We start from the raw sequence: 24,148 nt of genomic DNA, 5'->3' as shown, positions 1-24,148 counted from the left end.
AATATAAAAATAACAGCACTCGCAACCTAATATTTATTTTTTAAGATTTTATTTTGTCCTCCACCTTTATTTCTTCTCCTGCTATTTTTATCATAGCAAAGTTGCAGTTCTATGTTTCAAATATTGTTTATCAATTCATTATAAAAAAAAAGAAATTGCATAATATTTTTACGATCATAATAATTTTTTTAACCTTCTACTCTACAGCTACAATGTTTCGAAGGTAAATGAGAAGATATGAGTGAGGTTTTCTAATTTTTTTTATATTGTCTGAAACATACAAAAATATCAAAATTACTTAGTAAATGTTGTAATATATCAAAATAAGCTACTTGTATTTTTAATCGGCGCACATTTTCTAGACGTTGACTTTTATATTTACCTAAACCTGTATAGAGCCAAAATCTACACTAGCTTAAATCTAGACGAAACATTTAAATCAGATATTTTGTCATCCTTTCCGATAATAGAAATAATAGTTAGAATAAGTAATTTTAAAACATTTTCCAGACAGAGCTCAGTTTCACTTTTATAAAATGGGAATTAAAACTATTCCGACATCATCTAGACTTCAATGCGGTAATTCCGAGAATATATGAAAAATCAACGTTCTAAGTAAGAAAGTTCAATAAACGTTAATAACGTGATTTACTTATGGTCCAAATCTCATTTCCACGTATTTTCTATAAGATGATTCATCTCAGCTGCGAACACAGCGGGGTCGCCATTCGCTAGTCACAGTCTGAGCGCGACCGTGTCAAGCGACGCGCGTATTTCGACATTCGAATTTCGAACGCGTTCGTATCTCATTGACGTTAATTGTGTGCTAGTGATAGAATAATACATTTAATGATCACTAAATAATTTTTAAACAAAATGGCGTCTGTGTGGTTCACGGTGACAGTTCTTGTCTGTATAAATCAAGTATTAGCAAGTTACCGCGATTGCTCGAATTTGGATAATATTAAAAATTGCAATGAATGCATCCGTTGCGGAGCACATTGGTGCAATAATCCACATGAGGTAATTTTTTTAATATATATTTTTTTAATTTTATTTTGAGGGTATTAAGTTTGGGGTTTTTTATAAACGCTTTACTCACGACATAATTATTTTATTCTCTTGACTTTAATATTCTAACTTCTAAGAATTCACCAATTACGAGTAAATTGAGACAAAAATAAGACAATTAGTCACATCTGACGGATTTTTCCGTTTATTATATTATTAAATTTATAAAACCTGTTTCCAAAAATATTTTTACATATACACGTAGTTTTAATAAGCACGTATTATTATGTTAACGTTTATAACTATGACCAAAAATATTAATTCTCATTCAAATATTAAAATTCATAGAGCTGTTACGACTTCGACATTATTTAAGTTAGAGTAGAATTTCACTTTAAAAATATGTATTCTCTACTATCTGTATAAACGTATTTTCTACTATATATATAAACTTCTGTAAATATTGCTATTATACAAGTTTTATAAAAATCTATGTATTTTTGGACGCCATTATAGTGATATATATTTTATTATTTTAATTTTATATTAAATGTTCATAATTACTTAATTCATATATTTAATGTTAACAAAACCACAGACTTAAGCGATAAAAAGTATTAGTTTTCTATAGTAAAGTAAAATATAAAAGCAAAGAGATTCTTAATTAGCTCTATAACAATAACGCATCGCGTATAAAGTATAAAAAAAAAAACAAGTATATAATATAAGGGCCAACATTAATTATGATTCTACGTAGCCCATTGGCTACTTATTAAAGGTCTGATTGTGACTTGTATGAAGTAATTAAGTACTTGTATGAGTAAAATAAGAAATAAAACTTGTAACGGATGAACGTTATTGAGCTAATAAACGAATAATTCTATTTTTGATTCCGGACAACCATTAAGTTGTTACTAATTACACGTTTCGCTTATGAGTCGACCACTTGACCTGTACTAATATTCAATATTCTTTTAAACAATGAGAGAGGTCGATATTTATCTAAACATCTGCACAAATTTTATCTCAGATTCCTCCGTTCATATTATTAGGTACTTGTTGAATTTAAAACCGTTTGTTGATTTTACTTTTTGTTTATTCAATGAATACACCGCTTTTAGATTATTTACGTGACAATACTGTGACGGTAGCTCACATTTTGTCTTCACAATCATATACAGTATTAAATTCCTATTTTATATTTTATGATAAATATTTATTGTTAATACGTAGTAACCTTAGTTAGATGAACGTATAACAATAATGTTTATGAATATTAGATAATAACTGTAAATGGCTATAATTATTGAAATGATTTAGTTGCAATTAAATAACTAGCTAGTTATATTATATTCATTACGTTGATATATCATCGTCGCTCTTTGACCTTTCGTCAAATGGCCATTAGTAACTAGATCCGTTTTAAAAACTATTTAAAACAAACACGTAACACTTGCAGCTATTTTAAATATTCATTTAAATTATAAATGAATATTTATAACAAAAGAAAAAAGAATTATATATCAGTAGGCTTCTCTGCTACGACTCTACGCCTTTGGTTTCTTCATAAATGAATTATTTTTGTTCTGATGTCAGTTTTAAACATCATTCTTCTTATAAACATATCCATGTACATAATAAGATGAAAGTACACACGATCGTTCAAAATAAACATCACAAAAATCAATATTCGTGAAGAAATCAAACAAATTGACCTGAATCATTCGTTTTGAGTGCTCTTTCAAACATAAATAAACTTGCTTTCAACAAATTTAAACTTATCCTTTAGGTATTAGAATCTATTTTCCTGTGAAAAATTTTTCTAGTATGAACCTGCGCTAATTGCCCTTCGCTAATTAACTATAATTTTTACTCAACACATGTAACTGTTTGAAATTAGGATGTTACTTGGACCGTTGGTAATGACGTTCAATGTAGTCAGGGTCAGTATCATTACCAGGAGTTTTCGCCGTCAAACTAAACAGGCATATTCCAGTTTTTCATTCATACACCTATATTAGTACTATAAATTGAGAACATTTATGTATCAGAAACTTAAAACTGTCCGTTTGTAGTTTGAGATTGCGAACCCGTGATAAGCGTATGATATTATCACTTGGCTCAATAGCACCTCATCGTTTGTACGTATCATAGACTTGGAGACAATGACAAATTAATGACGTATCTTATTTCGATTGGTTCAGAAATATTTATACTTAGTTCATGGTACTACATTTTTGATCACTGTTCAGAATCAGCTTGCCTGTAGAACGTCATAGCTAATCATATTTTTTTTAAGCTATAGCCATTCACCAATTCAGACAATCTATTGAAGTGCCGAGGAAAATATAATCGATACACAAATTTCCTGAGTAACCCCAATTTCCAATATCCGGCCCTTCAACGAGGCTGGGAGGAAATAATGGGAAACACTTGTAATTTACCAAAAATACTGCTAAAAGCGGAGCTATTCCTACAAAATGCACTTACTTTTATACACAATCAATAGCACATTTATACATTATATACCTATACACGTTCACAGATATAATTGTACACATTCCAGAAACGTACACAAGAATGATATTTGAGAGGCCTTTGAACTCGTATAAATAGGCAGTTAGTTGTCTTTTTACTGCACATTTCTGTCAGAGTCAACCCTTTCGATGTCGCAAAGTGGAATTATGTGATTTAATTCCTTTAAGAATGCGATGATTCACAATAAACTGGCTTCATGACATCTTTATTCCACAATGCATTTATTTAGCATAGAATAATTGTATCGTATTATGTTAGACCAACTTCGACGTCTATCTTGTTTCGTATCTGAATATTAAAATCGTATAAATTATTAGACGTTTTAAATATTCACCACTCACGTGTTTTGTTATTCATTTAACAACTAACAGTAGTTCATATCCATTGTTTTGTTTCTCTATATTATACATATAAATATACTTCCCGATTATATTAACTTATTACTCATGTAGTATATTCATCAATTGCGTCATTTAAGTACATTTAAATAAGTTTTCTCACAAATATTTGTAAAACTTTCATCACAATTAGCATCAATTTACAAACATAGCGTACAATGTAATCAACAGCGTTCGTACTTCCAGTTAACAGTTAAATAATAAGCAACGTGTGCGGCGAAGTTATCCACAAACATCCGTAAAATCACACCATTACCAAGAAAACATAAAACCCGCTGACCTATATAAAGTCCTGTTTCGTACATTAAAAACGTTAAATAATTTATATCTTTGCAATATGTGATACCAAGACTGCATTCCCATTAAGCGGACAGCAAAACTAAATGCTCGCCTCATTTAAATTTTAAACATAAGAAAAAAGATATTGGTATTTAAATTTTAATAATTAAAGTAAATTGCTTTTAACCCACACATAAATGACAGTTAAGTATTTCAACAAGATATTTACATGAACTTTAAAGAATTACGACACGTAATACATCAGTGAAAAGTAATTGAGGATAATGGTCGGATAAGATGTGACTGATCACTGAGCATTGCTTTACGAATTGCACCTACACAATATACATTACCTACGTAAGTATTTATAACACATTCCGTATCTATTATAAAATAAGATCGATACATAATAATTCTTCTTACTTTGCGTTGTTCTTGATATTTTCCTTAATACAAATTGAAGAGTCAATCACATTATACGGGATTAGCAATCCGTTACTCAGCGGTGTAATATACGATTCTGGAAGCCAATGAAATCCGCTCCTTCGACCTGACTATACTTTGATAGTAATTTGAAACTAAAATGGCATTATTTTCTAAGGATTCAGTTGCGTATTTTTTCTACTGTCTAGGTTCTTGACTGTTATAATCCGTAATGGAGCTTTGACCACAAGCTGCCTATACTCTATACACTATTGACTATAACTATTTTTCTAGTTAACGTGTTAATTTCTATGCCCAAGCCATATAAAATATGATTCTTAATGATTTGGTTCACTTATTTTGGCGAACCTCCTAAATACTGTGTTCATTTTAACGAGTTCTATTAGTAATTTAAGAAATTTATTCAATATTTATTCATAAAAACTAATATGTAGAGACTCACAAATAGGATATATATGTTGTTTATCTCTCTGATCATGTTGCGTCACCTTGTAGTGTACGGCGAAGCTTAGATTCAATATTGCCAATCAAAGAGAGCTAAGATAAACCAAGATTGACTGTTCAATTTGATGGCATCAAATCATTGTTGAACTTTTTATTGATATAAAAAATTGATTCAAACGGCATTGACCGGCGGGGACCGGCCGTGACTTAAGTCGCCTATTTTGCAATTACGTTCATTATAGTTACAACATTAAATTACGGTGTTCAGTACCGCATAAATATTGTTAATATTTCCATTTTTAATTCATTACAGCATCATGTCCAATTTCATCGTCACCATTAATCAAATCAATCGTAATTGCTTTGATTTTATTTGAATTCATTGTCACACGCAGCTATCATGTAAATATGTATTTCTTAAACGAGTACAGCATTCTATAAGTTAATTTATGTCTACCATATGACATAAATGTCACAGTGTCGGCAATTAATCATGGCAATATACATCGTTCTACATACCCGTTAACATATAAAAACTGATAAATAATAATAATTAATCCGCAAAGTACTCTTGCGAAAGGTCCACCTTTAAGAGAATACAACGCAATATATTATACACTTAAGTGGAACAGTGGGTCTTATTAAATCGCACTGAAAAATACGCTTCGCTTCTTTAGAGACTTAGCTCTAACTGTATTTGGTATGTTCAATTGAATTGTTGCACATATTGCTTCCATATTGAAAAGGTTTGATTTTTATTAAGTTAACGACGACTGAGTAACGAAAAAGTCTTACTACAAATAGTCCTAACTTCAAATAAAATAACCTATAAAAAGAATGTAAAATTTTCCATAATTACTATGAATGTTGGCTATAAAAGTTGACATTCCTTATAAAATAGAAGTAATGAGATCTAGTTTAAAAATTGTAAAAAATTGCTCCGTTTCCGATAATATTTGCTAACACATTTTCAACTGTCTGGAGCAAAGCCAACGTGATATGGATTTTTCCTCAGACATTTTACATGTCTGGTCTTCGGTGCATTGAACTCTCACTTATTAGATAATAAATGCGGGGATATTATTTTCATATCATGCTGCTATTACACTATAAACATCACAAATTATTGCTATTCTAACAGGTTACTTAATATTCAACTCTTCGGATTCTCATACTATTTAATATTTATCTCATAATATCACTATGATTATAATCTACGTACATACATTCGAGCGTCCTCTATAACAATCTCACATGTTATCATAACCAGAAAACGTTTTTTTTAATAACACACGATTTCGGTAATTATGAATCATTATTATTTTTGTATATAATAATAGTAAGTTAATTAATTATTTGAATAGATTTGATACAGTTCCTATAATTATTATGTCAACTGTGTTATTACCGAGAAACGCATTGGATGCGGGTGATCTCATTATTTCGGTTAACAATGACTTCTTTGTCATGATACATGAAAACTGTTGTGACACTCAAAATAATTATACAACCTATTATTGTTGTATCAATATTTACTTTTGGCGGTTTGCTTGTTTTTAGTTTTTTTTTTTTTGTATTCAAATCAGTTACGTATAAATCAACATTGTCCAGCCCCAGTCTGGTAACCAAATACTTAGCTTATGTTACCTTTATTTTTCTTTTGGTAGATAGATATATAGATAGGTAGGTTTTTAACTAAATATCCTCAATATTATTATTTTTTATCTGTGGCATCAATTTATTTACATACCATATATGGTATCAACTAAAAGTGATTTTTACATTAGGGCTCAAAATGAAACAATGGGATTAACTTACACGCGTATAACGAGAGCGTTGGCGGAACAATGAAGATGTTATATAAAAATAAAGAAAAAAAAGGAATACATCTCTTTGTATCTTATGAATGCTGAGATTTTAAATTACACCGAGGTCATACTTTTTATCTTTAAAAATATGCAAGGACACGTAAACATTACATACATAATATCAAATATCATGTTACATGCCATATTTAAACATTTTATTTACGACTTGTCTCTAGACTTAAAACAAAAAAATACCTGTATAGCGCGCATAACACTACATACTCGAATTCCGAGTACCGGTTTTATAAACCCCCTTACATTTTTATTTATATTCAAACTGGTTGGTTTGACTAGGTGTCGCAATGAGTCCCTGTATATAAGCATTAAATATAATATACTTACCACCCACTCGCGTAAACAGGCTTATTCTGGCTAGGATGGTTTCGTACATAAAATATAATATGATTATATAAAATCAATATCAATAAAATAGTTGACATAAACGTCTTTATTGTTATTAAAATACTTTAATGTTGGTCTTATACTGGTTATTTTCTAGTATTTTTATAATTTGTTTAAATAATATTAGTAAAGTTTTAATTTAATGAAATAGAATGAATAATATTTTTACTAATTAAATATAAAGACTTCAATAAAACGTCATCGGAAATACCTGTGCTATTAATAAATTAATTCCAACAAAAGTGACATCACTTTTAGAGTTGAAATTATAAATTTAAGCCGGAAATATTTGAATAATATCCAGAATAAGTAGTAGGGTATATAATCGACATGTCTACTATTATTGCCACACCCACACACCCCGCGAGGGTTTATTGCCCTTTTAACTGTTGCTTCATAACCAACTTACAAGTTTCTTCACGCCCGCTATCTATAATTCCACAAATCTTACGGTTAGATCTAATGATACTAAATTACATTTTATACGTGAGGCAATAACTTATTGACGAAGCCAACGATGTTTCAACACTAATCAGTGCTCAGAAAAAAATTGTATTGTTTCTTTCTTGGAGGTGTAAACTTTCAAGAAAACCAAAGCAGAGTTACTTTTCAACATGCTCCAAATCCCAAAGTTTCTATTCAAAAACTTCTAACTAATCGATTGTCTTTTAAATCCAAACCCGATCATACGTACTTATTAAATTAATAGACCTTCCAACAGAACTAAAGCGGTAGACAGTTTCGTTTGAAGTAGCGAATAATGACATCAAAGTGAATAGACAATTTATTTGGATTGTAAACGATTGTTTGCTTTACAGTTTACGATAACAACATATAATTGGAAATAAAGTCCCAAAAATATTATTCATAAAAAGTTATTTGTATGTAGAAAGTTTTAAACAAACATAATAAATCTTTATTTAGACCTATTTTTAATCAGTCGTTCTAATTGAGAAGCACATCGATCTTCATTTCACAAAATCTCTACGAATTTATATTTTTAAACAAGTACATTTATCATGCGTCTTCGCTTGCGTGTTTGGAAATATTTCCATCATCGTATATTGTGAAGATTTTTGCTATAAACATGATATCTTAACATTGAAGCGTACTACTCACATACTAAATGAAATCTAAATTTCTTCTGTACTTTTAGATAGTTGTGTATTAAATATATATATATGTATATATATATATATATATATATATATATATATATATACACCGAGGCAGGCAGGCATACAAGCTTTGTATGTTAAGCCTATGCTTATAAATGTTTATACTTTATATTAAGATTATAACTTAAACTCATACATTCAACAAAAACTTTCACATTTTAAATCCTAGGGTATGTTATTACAGTTTTCGAATTGATTTAGATTTTTATGGTCCATTTTACGATTCGCTAACAGCATTAGCTTGGATTGTTCGCCCTTGTCCTATTATTCAACGAGGAGGCTTAATAGCAGACAAGTGGCGAGTACCAAGTACCTTTCACTTAGACCAGCAAACGAATTCTATTTACTCCTTTGAAACTACAACTGATAGACTATGTTAAGTAGAATATATATTAATTATATGACTGTTACAATCGTGTCATTTAAATAGCATCGTTATGCTTTTATGATAAAAAAATTATAATAAAAAAAATATATACAACGTTAAATTTCATTCAACTTTCCACATATCTTCTTTCTTTAATGAATTATTTATATTTAAGATCTGTTCAAAGACAGAGCATATGCATGCAATTTATGAGATACATACTCGTATATGTATATTTTGTACGCATATATGCATGCAATTCGTATGTGATTCGTCTAGCATTATCTTTCGTACATTGTGTAGTGCATAAATACACCACAGCGGCGCCTCCTGTACACGGAAATGGATTTTAAATAAGTACAATATGTAGCTGTTATTGCATATATATGATAATGCGATTAATATTACAGATTTTTGTTTTCTTTTATCTTTTAATTCTTTACGTATAATCATTTGAATTGTATGTATAAGCGGCAAAAGAACACTTTTATTTGGATTATAAACTGATTGTAAGGATATTAATTGAAAATTTCATAAATAAGATAAGAAGTATAAAAAATATTTAAAAATTTAGTGCCTTATTGTAATAATATGAACACACTTGGACTTTGCTTCTGTTTATATTATCTGTGGCGCCAACGATGATTTTATATGGAAATAAATTTTATGTAATGTTTTGAATTAATGTGAAATTCGTAAACATGCATATATATTATCTTCACGAATGATATCTACATTTTAAGTTCGACACGTTTAAAATCATGCTTTCCCTTGATTGAAATATTTTATAATTAATTTAATATCGACGTATTTTATAACGACTTTGTTGACGAAAGAAATATTCTAACACATTGGCACACACACATACATATATACTATAAATATAAATATATATTATAGTATTATTAACCAACGGGCGACGCTAAGTACGTAGTCTGACGATGCTAACTTATCATAAGCATACAAACAATGAAAAACCTTAACTACTTAACAAAAACATACATTTTCATTTCAAATACCATACATAAGGTAAAAAAACAGGACAAAATATGTTATTTATAATCAATTACTTGTAATGTATACAGAATTAATAAGTATTGGCTCGTGTTGGCGCCAATGTCTACTTAGCAATCAACGACAAACAACGTAAATATTAAATACCTTTAATTAAGTATAATAAAATATAACCACAAAGCATTTATTGGACATTGTCTGCTAGTTTTATTAATATTTTTTATATATAATTCATGTCCTTGTTTATAAAAACAACGCTTTACAGCAATTAGATTCATCTGTTGGAAACAAAATAACTTCGCTAACATTGTGTACAAGTTATCAGTTATTTTTATATTTTTTTATATTTTATTTATTTTTACATTATTTATAGACACTTCCAGTAAGCAACAACTTTGTACACATAACGAGTCATAATCCAAAGGAGTGAAGTAGCAATTAAGGTCTGTGTAGGTAAATCTAGATTCCAGTACAGCCATAAAAAGACATCCTATAAGCGCCTGGCCATGTTTGTTGCGATCGGTAGAACCACGTTAATTGGCCACAAGACTAGACATTATTTTTTGCTTTTTATTACACTATGATTCCTCTTTTCTATTGTATTTCATTAATTAACAAAGTTTTTATAGTTGTTGATATTGTCGTCATTAGTACTCTATGAAAAGAAAGAAACGTGCCTAACTTTGTAAGGAACACTGTAACAATAAAAAAAACAATGTTTTCATAATCGAAAATATTTTTATCTCAAAACAGTGCAATTAAATTAGAAAATCACATACGTATTAGAAATACCTTAAATAGTAACTTTGTGCTTGAATAAATGAGTAGATGATAAAGTTAACCGGTTCGCGTATTATTTATTTACAAATTATTCTATTTATATAGAAAATAAGTAAACATGGATGCTATTAGAATCTGGACGAGAATTTAATGTTCTAATAAGAAAATAAATATATATACATATTCAGTAATACGTATACAGATTAGATATATAGAATGATTAATTCGTAATTTTTTTTTAAATATAAATAACTAAGGGTTGTATTTTAAAATTAAATATTATTAATTGTTACAGAACCGTCGCTGTTCGTTGGAGCGTTTCGACAACTGGTGTCCCAATCATCAAGAGAGCTTGCCGTACCTCACTGAAATCAGTGAAAAGGGAAAGATCTTAAATCCCAAGTACAGAGTCCAAACTATCCACGTGGGTCAAGAAGATGAGATTGACATCGTATACCAGTATAAAGCTGGTGAACCGAAGGTGTGTACGTTTATGAAGTATCCAGGATTGTCTTCGATTACTCATGTTTTGTATATACTTGATTCGACTTGAACTATACGGAGACCAAAACTTGCAACGTAATAACATATCTCTTCAGATAGCAATATAATTATTTAATATATCGTGAGACGTATTTCTACATCAATTATATGGTATTATCCCATTTATGAGCATTACCTAAGATCTTGGTATTGCCATGTTAAAAACTCATTTCATATAACTATCACTAATTATACAAAACTACCGTCATTATAATTATGTCATTGAAATTGTTGATGGTATTACCGGTCACTCCGTAATGGGTGGAGTGGTTGGACAAAAGGACAGCTTTTACGCATTTTATACAAATCTAACTGACGGCCACATATGGGCATGTTTTTCATAGAGATAATTCTGCATTATTATAGAAGTATTTATAAGGTTTTACTTGAAATTTCAAATATTTTGTATGTATTATTCTTATTAGATTCGCGCTTTATGTTTTTCACATCTGAACGTAAAAACCTTTGTTCAGGTTTAAACCTATTTAGGTGTCGTGATTCCGCTACTCTATCTTCATATTACCACTTTCCTTACTTATTACATGGATATAAGACTTCATTGCGTCGTGGTTTTTGTTCTCTTCACTATTCGAATATCATCTATATTATTTTAACCAACTATGAAATCGATAGAGTCGTGAATTTAAATCAGAGCCATCGAATTCACATTGATCCAGGATACGTACCTACAGTTGATTGAAGCTTTAGAATTAAGTACAAAATAACGTAATAGATAAATAATATGACAAATTACCAATGAAGACTTAAACCTTAATGATAACGAATAGTTGATGAGCGAAAAAAAAAACAATTTATAAATTAAATTTAAAAAAAGTTCTTTTGTTCTTAGAAGTACCTACACTAAATTAAACTTATTTATTAAAAATTTTAGAAAGATAACATCAAAATATTTCATAGGTCAACTTCGTCGCAAACTCGACGCAAAAATCGAATTTCATCATCAGTAAATCCACGAGCTGTGCGTCTGGCTCGTGTACAACGACACTGAACACAATACCGGAGACGGACTTCTGCGAGAATACTGGAAGTACGAACGAGTTCTTCAACGTCAAACTGACGGTTAGCGATGTCGAGGAGGAAGCCGTTCTGAAGTTCCATGTACCTTGTGCTTGTGGTTGCACTGAAAAGGTTGAAAAACTGTCCCCTACTTGCAATGGCCGGGGTGACCTCTCGTGCGGCGTGTGCACATGTCAAGACAAATGGTAAACTATTATCACTTTTATTTCTACTTACTAATAATAACAGCAGCCTCGTGATAATCTTAAAATATTACGAAATTATTATCCATTAAATTTACTCAAAGTGTATTAAAATTAATTAACTGTTAAGTGCGAGTAAATTAATTAATTATCGTGATATAAGAGAGCTATAAAAACAAATTAACATAAGATATTGACATATATTATTATATAACACTAATAATTTGGAAATATATATAATCATTTATAGCTAACGTTACGTAAAATGAATTTAATGAAGACATCACCGTAATACAACGTAATACGCTTGTATTACGGTTGCGATTCCATCATCAGTTCTCAACAAACGTATCTAAAAGTTCAGTTTTCTTAAGCGAAATAACTTACATTATTAATTAGAAATACAAAAAGATCTTTGTGCGTCTGAGAAGTTAATTATAGTATGAGAGCCCCACTTTCTTTGACGCGTCGGCATTTAAAGTGCCTCGTATTGCACTTGACATCATTGCTGTGCACGTTATAATTATATTAGCTGTTTAAATATATATATACATTTATAATAATTGATTTTTAAGCACAAGTTTGTTTTAAAAATTATTATTAATTGATACAAGTTTACTCAGTAATAGTTATTGTAATTTATTTATTGATTTGATTTATTGTACATGACTGGCTCAATATTATGAAATTGATACAATTTGAGATACAACCGTTGTATCCATTAAGTGTTCATAGATTAACGTTTTATCTGATTTACAGCAACGGTCCATTACAATTTGACAAATGTATTGAAATAAATTATGGAAATACGTAAATACTTCGATATCCGTATTGTTTAGATGTTAAAGATCAAAATCCCTTGTCGCTTTTGAATACTTCCATATTATTTAACTGTACGTCTCTCTTGAAGGTCGGGCACTTTCTGTGATCAACCAATTTGTGATGAAAAACGCGGGGACGTACCATGTATAGATTCATCGAGGAGCAGTGTAAGTATTTAAAAAGAAACACATTTTTTTCCAAGTCGTAGATTTACCCACAAATACCACCAACAAAAAAAGTTGGGACGCAATTTGTCACACTCTACTCATAATATGGATAAGTCGTAACAAAATGACAACAAAAAATTTAGTAAATCAAACCTTTTATTTGAATGGTGACAAAAAAAGTATTACTCGAAATACGCCTGACACGGGTGCTTAAGAAATGAAATTTTGAAAAACTCAAGGGACGCATATATAAAAAAAAGTGTTTACAACTTGAGTGAAAAAAAAAGAAGATAACATTAATAAAGTATTATAATTATTTATATAAAAATGATTTGAAGGTATAAAAATAATTCAATGAGAAATTCGCTCACCAGGTCGAATGTTTCGGCAACGGAGTTTGCGGTCGTTGCGACAAATGCGAGTGTTTCACAAACAGACCCGGCTCTAGGTATTTTGACAGGAACGATTACTGCATAGACATCTGTACAAAAACAAATGAATGCGACGAATGCCTTATAAAACCACATCTAGGGAAATGCCACGAATGCCATTTTCCACTACACAAACAGAGCTACAATGAATCATTGACTAGCGCTAAAGACGAATATGGGCGACACATGTGGATAAAATGCAACGATACTATCAATGATTGTAACATTGAATATGTAGTGATGAGAGACGATAGAGGGGAATCTTACTTCATGGTGACCAAGAACTGTGATCCCAAACAGGAGGGCCAGGAGAGCGCTAAAGTTAACCGTGAGTATTAACCATTAACATGTCAAAGAATTTATCGTATTTTATGCACTTGAAAAACATGACTCAGTTAAACTCTTTTGTCCAAGTTCCTCGTTGTAAAACATTAACGCCACAGTCTGTACAGTTTATAGAAACTTCATTTCATTGGTAAACAGGGTTCAACCGACTCTCCCCTTTTTATTTCGATTGTAGAACACCCACTTATAACTCTAACTAAGCGTGAAATGACTCATTTATAAGTTTACTATAAACATATGAAATAAATAAAACTTACTTTGTTTGGAAGTATTAGGAGAGTACTTTAATTTATAAAAAGGGAGACTCGATAGCCATAGAATTCATATAGAAAACTTCTTATGCATACTGATATGGCAACATGTGTTATATTTCGATCTCGGAGCTACATAAGGATAACATTCAGATCTTTCTCGGAAGCTGACACTAAATTAGCGCATTTAACATGTACGTCATCAATATCTGAGATGCATTTACGCATTTAAGTAGTGCCTGTAGTCTACACTCGATACCATACACTCAATACAGTTTAAAATTTTGTATGAATGCTAACATACTGCACATGCTTAACGACATTCGATCGTCTTTGGAGACAGACGGTGGTACTATTTATATATAGTATTTCGCACACATGTCGAACCAATGTTTGCGGAGATATTATTAAGTTAGGTAACTAAGTAGAACTAAAAATAAAAAGTGTTCTATGAGTAAAAACTCAATACATACCCGATTTTCTAGTTTCGGATGTCATATTATAATGTTTTAACAACATGTATCAAAACATCAAACATTCATGTTTAAACAGTTGGTTCAATTCACTCCGGCGGCGATTCAATACACCAATGTTTTTCGTCGCTTTGTTTATCTTTTTTTGGCCTAAACATACAGTCACCTATCTCCTCTCCCTGATTTTATATACATTAATGACGTTTGTTTGTTTTTATTGTTATACCATCAACAAACGGCCACTAATATAACTATTAATAGATAAGAACGATTATGTCATTAGTGATGCATTCCCCGCTATCAACTAGTCTTTATATTGACGTCAAATACCCACTAGCTGTAAAATTAACTGTAGAATATCCTCTTACGTACGCCGAGCTGTCATCCTTCCATAAAATTAACCCGCAAACAGTACGTAATTGAAGTGTTTTAAAATTACAGATATGTACATATATGTTTATCACTAAATTTATTTAATAGAAATGATAAATGTTTAAATTAAGTAACTATGTGCGAATAGTATGAGCTTTAAACAACATATACACTTAATTTTAGTGAGAAACGAATGTAAGCACATTGAGACTTTTTAGAATATTTTGAACTGATGTTATTTATAAGTTCTGGCACTTCCGTTGTTGTCAGCAAATCGCAAATACTTTATCGCACCACAGCCAAGAAGAAAACTAATAACAAAGGAAAAACATTAGTTCTGATAAAATTGATAGACAACATTTATATGCGAAAAAATGGACAAATAATCGCCACCGTTTTTTTTTTTGGTCGTAATTCTTTTACCGAAAATGATAACTTGAATTAATTGAAATATGTTCATCCACATTTCCTCACTCTCAACTCAATTAGAATTTTCCATGATGGCATAAGTACATTTTCAATATAATTTAAACAATAAACCTTTTGCAACACAGAATTAGTGATATTATATGACAATCTGATAGGGCGTCTGCACAGGATTCATGAAAACATAAATATCTATTCGAAATTCAAAAAAATATTTATTCCTCTCCAACCAGTAACAGTCCCGATTCTGCTCGGTCTGGTGGCTGTGCTAGCTGCAGCTAGTGCTGTCGGCTACTTCGTGTACAAAAGTCGTCCGCCGCCCGTACCGCTCACAGACCCAATGTACACCAACATTGGAGCTGAAGACTGCACCGGAGAGAACCCCCTGTATAAGCCGCCCACGTCCTCCTTCAAGAATCCCACGTACGGCAAGTGGTAGAGGTAAGATATAATTTAACTATTATTGTTAAACGTAAGATTCAAATCTTTAGTTGTTTTAAAATGCAGCCTTAGTTTTGTTAAAATGAGTTATTTTTAAGAGTATTGTCTTAATATAGAGCACTTCATTAGTCTAGCTATTTAATTCAATACTATTTATTTCTGGGGAAAAATCCTGCATCCAATATTCATTTAAATGTTAAAACCTTAGATGAGTAACAGACAACAAGGAAAATTTCATGGTATTCCCATTGTAATGAACAGTACATTGAAAAATTATTGACAATATTTGTCATTGTGTAAGCTATTGTATGAGCATAGACTAGTAAATATTCCTTAAGCATTAATTTATTCATTCATAAATATTCTTAATTTTATTTTTTAACATAAATTTGTTATTAACATAAAGAACAATCGGAGAGGCTTGTTCTTTTCTGGTAAATTCTACTCTCGAATAAAAAAAATACACGTAAAAGCCTAGAGCTTCGGTTACAACCATCCAACTTGTTTTAGTTTCCAAGCTAGTTTCTAAATTCTTATTTCCTTCCAAGTACTACTACATATTGTTTTATATGTAACCAAGTATTTTTTAGCATATTTGTTGAAAATGGGACAAGAAATGTAAATAGTATTATTATTAAATAGAATATTTGAAATACAAACCGCGATAAAGAGCCTTGCGACATGTCGGTCAGCGAACGTCAGACGGTTACGTGACGTCGGACATGTGAGGGTTCTACAATCACATTAAAATTAATTATCATTTAATACTGCAAAATACGACGTAAGCTTTGAATTCCCACAACCCTATTTCTGTTGTTTTCGACAATTGTTTAACAAAATCAACAAGTATATAAAAATTTAAAGCAGGTGTGTTCACGCGAATATTGACACGAAATACAAACGTTATTGATATGTGAATCATCAACAAGCTAACAAAGAACTAAGACATTTATCAGATGTCACGTCCAAGACAAGACAATACAATAAACATACATACATGAACGTAAAACACAGTAGCGCGTATGTTATGACACTCAAACCGTTAGCCACATGTCAACACCCTTCAAGGACAATCATCTGCATTACGAGGGAATTTTTTTTCACACGCTGCATCTCGCTGTCAATGAACCTTTGTAACGGTTGATCGAAAAACCTGAACTACATGAGTTTAAAATGATAAGTATGAAGCTTACTGATTCCAGTTAAATAAACTTCATATTAGTTAGAATAAAATTAAGAAACATTATCAAACCGTAATATGATTGCTCTTAATTGAAAGACTTACAGCAATAGTATATGGAAAATAAACATAATATATCAATTACACAAAACTTATTTTCAAATATAAGGCCCTTATTTGATACACATTCATGTAAGGCCGAAGTTACCATCACCATATAAAATAAACATACTTAAATTCAAAATCATTTTACACTCTCAAAAAACCTCTAAAGCAAAAGTTAAATGAAAAATGAGATAAAGATATAAAGAATGATATTAAATTAACTCTTTTGTGTTCAATAAATCTTTTGTTAGAATAAAATTTATTGATACATAAATAAAAACGACGAAATATGGATGTTTAAGGGAATGACAAATTTCACCATAAATCTGTCTCAACATAAATGATTACCAACATTTTTCTGTAGAGCATTTAACTTCAACACAGATCTAACATTCATCATATTCCACAAAATAAATAATTTTAAATGCATTACCCATTCAAATTACACATCGTGATGAGCGGAATAACAATTATATTTCCTAATAGTGAATCACTGGTTATATTAATAGTATTATCTCTGTTATCTCATAAACACACATGCTTAAACATTTCTTTAAACAGTTGTTTACAATATTACGTATCTTTTAAGGAAATGCAATACATACATACATATGTACTTCCTTGGTTCAGAGATATAAACATTTATTATGTTAATGTACAATAAAAAAGGTAAATAAAATCCATAGTTCCGACTTTTGTATTAAAATTTAATATTGTATTTCCTTTTATAATCCGTACAAGGCAAACATGAAATGTATGTACACTTCATAGAATTCTTAAATGTACAGGTGCTAAGATATTTAAAAAAAAATGCTAATAAAAAGATAAGAATTTAGGCATTCCAAACCAAAGGCATTTATCATTCACGTAAACAAACTTGACCATTTCAAAATGGAACCAACCTATTAAGATAATAGCATAAACGCTAATTGGATCTTTATCTCTTATCAGTCGCTCCTTCTATTTGACATAAACAGATGATGTAAACAGTTAAGTTCAGTTTCACACATGACAAATACAGATAACAGGCTTTATTGATAAATCAATTAAAAAATAGAAACTCGTAAGTCTTAACCTATAAAACTCATTGCGTGTCTTGCACTGGCATATAAAAAACAGGTTGTGTATCACGGATGTGTCTTTAAGATTTATTTTGATTTGTCACTTTATGGAGAATCATCGATTAACATTTAAGAGCACACACAAAATAAGCCTTTTCGTGTGACGCCATTATCGGGTGAAATCCTGAAATGACACGCGTTGTATACAAATGTTATTTTGGCTACCAAATATGATGTGTACCTATATAATATATATCGTAATTATTACTATTAATTGGTATCAAAGTGAAAGTCTTGCACAGATCGAAACCATTCAAATATCACTTGTCCAGCAGACAAAAGTTACTGTGAAAGTAGCGGTGGTTACGACAGAAATAAAAAATCAAGGACCAAGGTTACTCAATGATAATTCACTATTTCACTGACCCACGCAACTGATGGTATTACGACTTCCTGCTTATGAATAATTCGGTCGTCTTCCTATCATAGTATTAATGTTAGAGGATGTGTTGAATAGAATTACATTTTAATATAAAGCAGTTAACGGAGAGCAAGAACTCAAATAACCGCTGTCAATAAGAAGCATTACAAAAGCTATAATTTTATCATGCCTCGTTAATTTGAATGGAAATTTAAAATGAATTATGTTATAAGTCCACAGTCATATCTGTTACGCCATCGTAGCTTATAATTTCATACAATTACGTGTAAATTCAAATGAGAACAATCTGAACGGCATCTAAATGTTGCCTATAAACACCTGCGAAGCTTATTTTATTGCCCTTATATGCAATTTCTGTCCATTTATAAACATCGCTATAAAAATAATCATCTACATATCGACTATTTGCAAAAGAAAACATAAACATTTTATAGGAAGTATTCGTCTGTGGCATGAGTTACAATATTCATCCGTAGATATATCTAGACAACACTATATTAAGTAGAATATCAAATTTTTCATTCGTAAAATATTATAAATGGGAATGCGCGTAACTGTTCTAATATTGTAATAAATATAATTCAATTACAAGAAATATACTGTCGAGTCAATTGATTAATATGTACCAAGTGTACGTAAAACAAACCACAAACTTCGCTTATATGTAACAGTCATTAATTATTGAACTTGCGACACTATCTTTTGACCATATAATTATTAAGCAAATTTTCGAAGAAATAACATGTTAGGCGTTCCTTTCGTCCCAAATGTAGTTACATTTTAATATCTATATTAAACCTTATTGGTTTCTATTTGATTTGTAACGAAATTTTATCTGTGTTAAATTTAAATCCTTTTGAGACGTGACCGTTTCATTAGATTAGATTGAAGGCCGGTTTCTGTAACCTTACTTGACCTCTATCCTCGTCATCAACTTCTTTCTCGATTCGACTACAGCCTGAGGCAAAAATAGATGATTTTTTTATCAAGAAAACAATGCAATATTGAATATTGAAAAGTAAATTAGTTTTTAATGTTCTCCAGCAATCGCGGTCACAATTTATTCAATTATAAAATAGATCGTTTCTTTTGAAATCATTACTTTTCTTCATATTGTGTTCGTGAAAATTTTAATGATCTGTAACAAGTGTCTTACTATTTTCAAATCCAAAAGTTGTTTACGACTTATAATTATAATATCGTCATCACTACGTGACATCATTGGATTTGCTTTAATTAATACGGAAAAGGGAACTTTATTGTATTCTCAGAAATACGGCAGTGGTTTTCTTGTTATAAAAATATTTGTACTTATACTCGCAACCCAAATTTAATATATTGCAATACATAATGACATTATACTTATCTCTTACACAATCACAATAAATTATTTCATTCGGTCGTTTAACTGTTTCCCGTTTAGATAAACGAGTGGAAGTACTTTCTGATATAGTTAAAATGTACTAACTTGCTTGATATCTAAATGTACTCAAATAAATTTTTTATTTCACCTAATAACCGTAAAATATTAATCACCCAAACTCTCCTACGTATTAAAGGAATAAGATTATACTGACATCGTCCTAGAAATTTCATTAAGGCATCTTTATCTCCGTCACTGGACGCAAGTCATGACGGTATCTCATCTCATTACTTTTAAAACAGCTCTTGTGTAATAAATCATGCGTAAGTATTCAAAATCAATCACACAAAGAGTCAATCTAACACATAATTAATAACAGGTTCCAGTTATATCAGGCTCTTATTCTAAAATTCGGTCTAATCTTAGGATAATAAAGTCTATATTCCGATGACATCGCTCCAAGATAATAATATTGGCTATAAAGACCCGAAGCAGACAAACATTTACAAATTTAATCAAACAACTTGAGTCACCCGTCGACCGTTTTTGCTTTCAATCGCTAATATCGTTTGTTACAGAATATTAAAATATTTAAGTATAAAATTATTAAAAATGACTTGTTCTCGAAGGATCTTGTAAAAATGTATCCTACAAAAATCTGTTACCGGTACGTGAAGGAGTACCCAATTAAGTATTTTCTATGTTGGATTTTTATTAGAATCGACCGCTTTAAATAGAACCTCGGTTAACGATATATTTAGCCTGCTTCATCTCGATAATAAGTTTCCCCAGTCGCCGAGTCAGAAGCTTGTATGGAATAAGACTATATTACTAGAATAAGTTATTATTATTTTATAAAAAAAATATATGCATAATGATAACAAATTTACTCGTTTTCGAGTCGAAAAAAAAATATGTTTTCAATGTCTGAATAAACTCACGTAACTATTATAACTTATGTATAAATAAATAATACATCATAATAAGCAGAACATGTGGTTTTACCGAGTTAAATGACTTGCAAATATAATTTATCGCTTGTAGCAGCTCCATCTATTACAAAAGTTATAGAGCAAGTAACTAATTGAAACGGATATTCATATTAGCAATCAAAATATAAATAATGTTCGAACGCGGGTCAGACATGCGTCCAGGAGCGATACGAACTAGCGATAAAAGGTCAAGACTCTGGTCCGGTTTCATATCAGTCCACAAAGGACATGTTTGTCCTCACGAGACAAACACTACTCATCCGAACAAAGTAATAAGGATGTCTGAAAGCGAGCAATGTACCTACTATAACATTTTTACATCATAACATTCTGGTCGTAACTTTGTTAGGTGTTCTATGGAACCCTTATTAAGCATTGAACAGAGCTGTTCATATAATTAAAGATTACGTGCTGCGTCCGTTGCGCTGATAAGTAATATGAGCATAGCGATGCATAAAAGGACGTTGTTTTGTTTTATCTAACATATATTTTACTGCTGTTTAATAGGTGGCAATAAAAAATTTAAAACTACAAGCCCAGAGCTAACTTTAATATGTATTTTAAAAAAACAGATTACTACGAAACCAATTTAAGCGTATGTAAATCGAGAAAATCCGTATATTTATAGAGGGAAACCGTTAATTCCGTACGGAAGATGTTCATACACAAAATACAGTTAGCAATTCATAGATATTACGTAATCAGCAATTACGAATCTGCAACATCCGTTATCGATTCAATTACTGCTAATTTAGATCTTTTAGACACACACGAAGTCTGAATTCGACATAAGCAATATGTTAATCATTCTAACAGTATTTCTTTTCTCATTCACAATAAAGCACTCACTTCTTTTGTTCGTTATCGGGATATTTGTCGTGTTCGGTGTTGTTTATTTTTTATTTAAATAAATACACGTCAAAAACGGCAGCTGCTCATCGATAGGTATTCGGCTTGTAACCGCGAGGTATCTGACTCAACACTCTGCGTCACGAGTATCCTAAATGACTCATGTGGCATTTGATGTATTTGTTCTTTTTTTTCCTCAGGTGTTACCTGATTCATCTCTCACCATGGGTCGTTACGACGGGGATCGGTACAAGTAGCCATTCTCTTCCGTTTCGCTACCCATTCCAACACTGCCTGTGATCAACACGGTATGATGAAGAAATTGCACTCGTCCGGTGTCGTCGCAAATGTAACTATGTATTATACTCTTAGTAATAGCGCGTTATATGTAATGCCTCTGTGATATTTAAGATTATTAAGTAATAGGTGTAACTTATACGCTGATGACTCAATCGTTATCGTATGTTTACGATTACTAATCTCATAATGAAATCTCGCGTTGACGCATGGGGTATGTTAAAGTATGGTGACCTTAGATTTGTCACCTGGCTTGTGTAGGAAATGTTTAATATAAAGTTAGCGACTATACATTTAATAGAAATGTTAAGAATACGTTAATCAATGACATTATTTATCTGTTAGCTGTTTGCTTTAATAGCAGATACTTTGGTTAACAAAACGTGCATTTGAATTAATAGGTAATAAATACTGTCAAATTACAATATCTTGAATTCGGTGATGTCTTAAAACATAAGAACAATCATTAAATTTTCATATTATTTAAATGGAGTTATAAATAATGTCACACAAAAATGATTATGAAACTTTATTCCATTAGATGGTGTGTCGAAATTAGAATGAGTCAAACGATACAGATCTTAGTTAAAGTGAAAGTACCTGGAAAGTAGGATATTTTTACGAATTCGATGTAGGCGTGATGCATAATCTGTGGGCGGATTTCGAACGGAACTCTGAGCTAACGGGTTTTTGTCCCTACTCAGAGAGTACTGCCGATTTATATTATACTTTAATACAAGGAAAAAAAATTAAACAGATACTTCTGCACCATATGTATTTAAGAAATTGAATTTAAGTTTGTGAATTGTAATGTACCCTATTTTGTAAATAATAATGTTTTTATTAAAACTATTCCGAATAAAAATATTATACTACTTCAATAATAATTCAGACTAAAAGCAGCCGTGGTTATTATTTATTCAGCTGCCAGTCACTCGAAAAAATTTATAATTCAAGTTTGCTTAACAAATTTTATAACATCGTCATCCCGTTCTACAATCAATTCTTTGATTGTGTACAAAATCAAGTTCATTTTGAGATTCTTTTGATCAATAACCACTTGAACTTTAGTACTTTTGTTTTACTTTAAGGAATAATATACAAACGACCGTATTGATTTAAGACGTCCGTACAACGTCTTCCTTATATAAAAGTATTGTATACTTTAGATATTTGTATAAATTAGGCTATGACGACTGCATTGTACTTGATAACGTTATTGTAAATATTCTATGTTTAAGTTTGTTAACCCATTACCCGTACTTTACTTTACGTACATAATTTAAAATATTTTCGTTGTTGCGACTAATCACATCACACTGATTTTCTTGTTTAGTGTTATTCTCTTAGTTAGATTTGGGTAGCATAATTATATGCTCAAATGTTATTTAAAATTATTATAATTTAAGTAGAAAATATGTGTTAAGATTGGCTTATGTTATGCATATTTTAGAATCTCGTAATTCACTCTCTGATAATCATTTTATAATCATTATAATATTATTCATATATATATCTAAATGAACGCCATTTATTTATCTTAAATATGTCGTATACCCTAAGCTTTTTATACATTTGTATATTTATACATGTAGGTGATCCGAGTATAATTGTAACCTAGTCAATAAAACTGAAAACTAATTTA

At 30.5% G+C, this 24,148-nt stretch overlaps 1 protein-coding gene across 1 annotated transcript; it reads left to right on the top strand.

Moving 5' to 3' along the window:
- Positions 1-742: 742 nt before the first annotated feature.
- On the top strand, positions 743-24,148 carry LOC116779415 (uncharacterized integrin beta-like protein C05D9.3). The gene is made up of 7 exons (XM_061523070.1): positions 743-1,023; positions 11,019-11,204; positions 12,185-12,489; positions 13,397-13,475; positions 13,850-14,234; positions 16,007-16,214; positions 22,407-24,148. Exons 1-6 carry the CDS (start codon positions 877-879, stop codon positions 16,210-16,212), a joined length of 1,308 nt encoding a protein of 435 aa, XP_061379054.1. The 5' UTR covers positions 743-876; the 3' UTR covers positions 16,213-16,214; positions 22,407-24,148.

This window comes from Danaus plexippus, chromosome 2 (assembly GCF_018135715.1).
Source record: "Danaus plexippus chromosome 2, MEX_DaPlex, whole genome shotgun sequence".
NCBI lineage: Eukaryota > Metazoa > Arthropoda > Insecta > Lepidoptera > Nymphalidae > Danaus > Danaus plexippus.
Note: the sequence above shows the minus strand (reverse complement) of the source record. Positions and strands in the feature narration are given on the sequence as shown.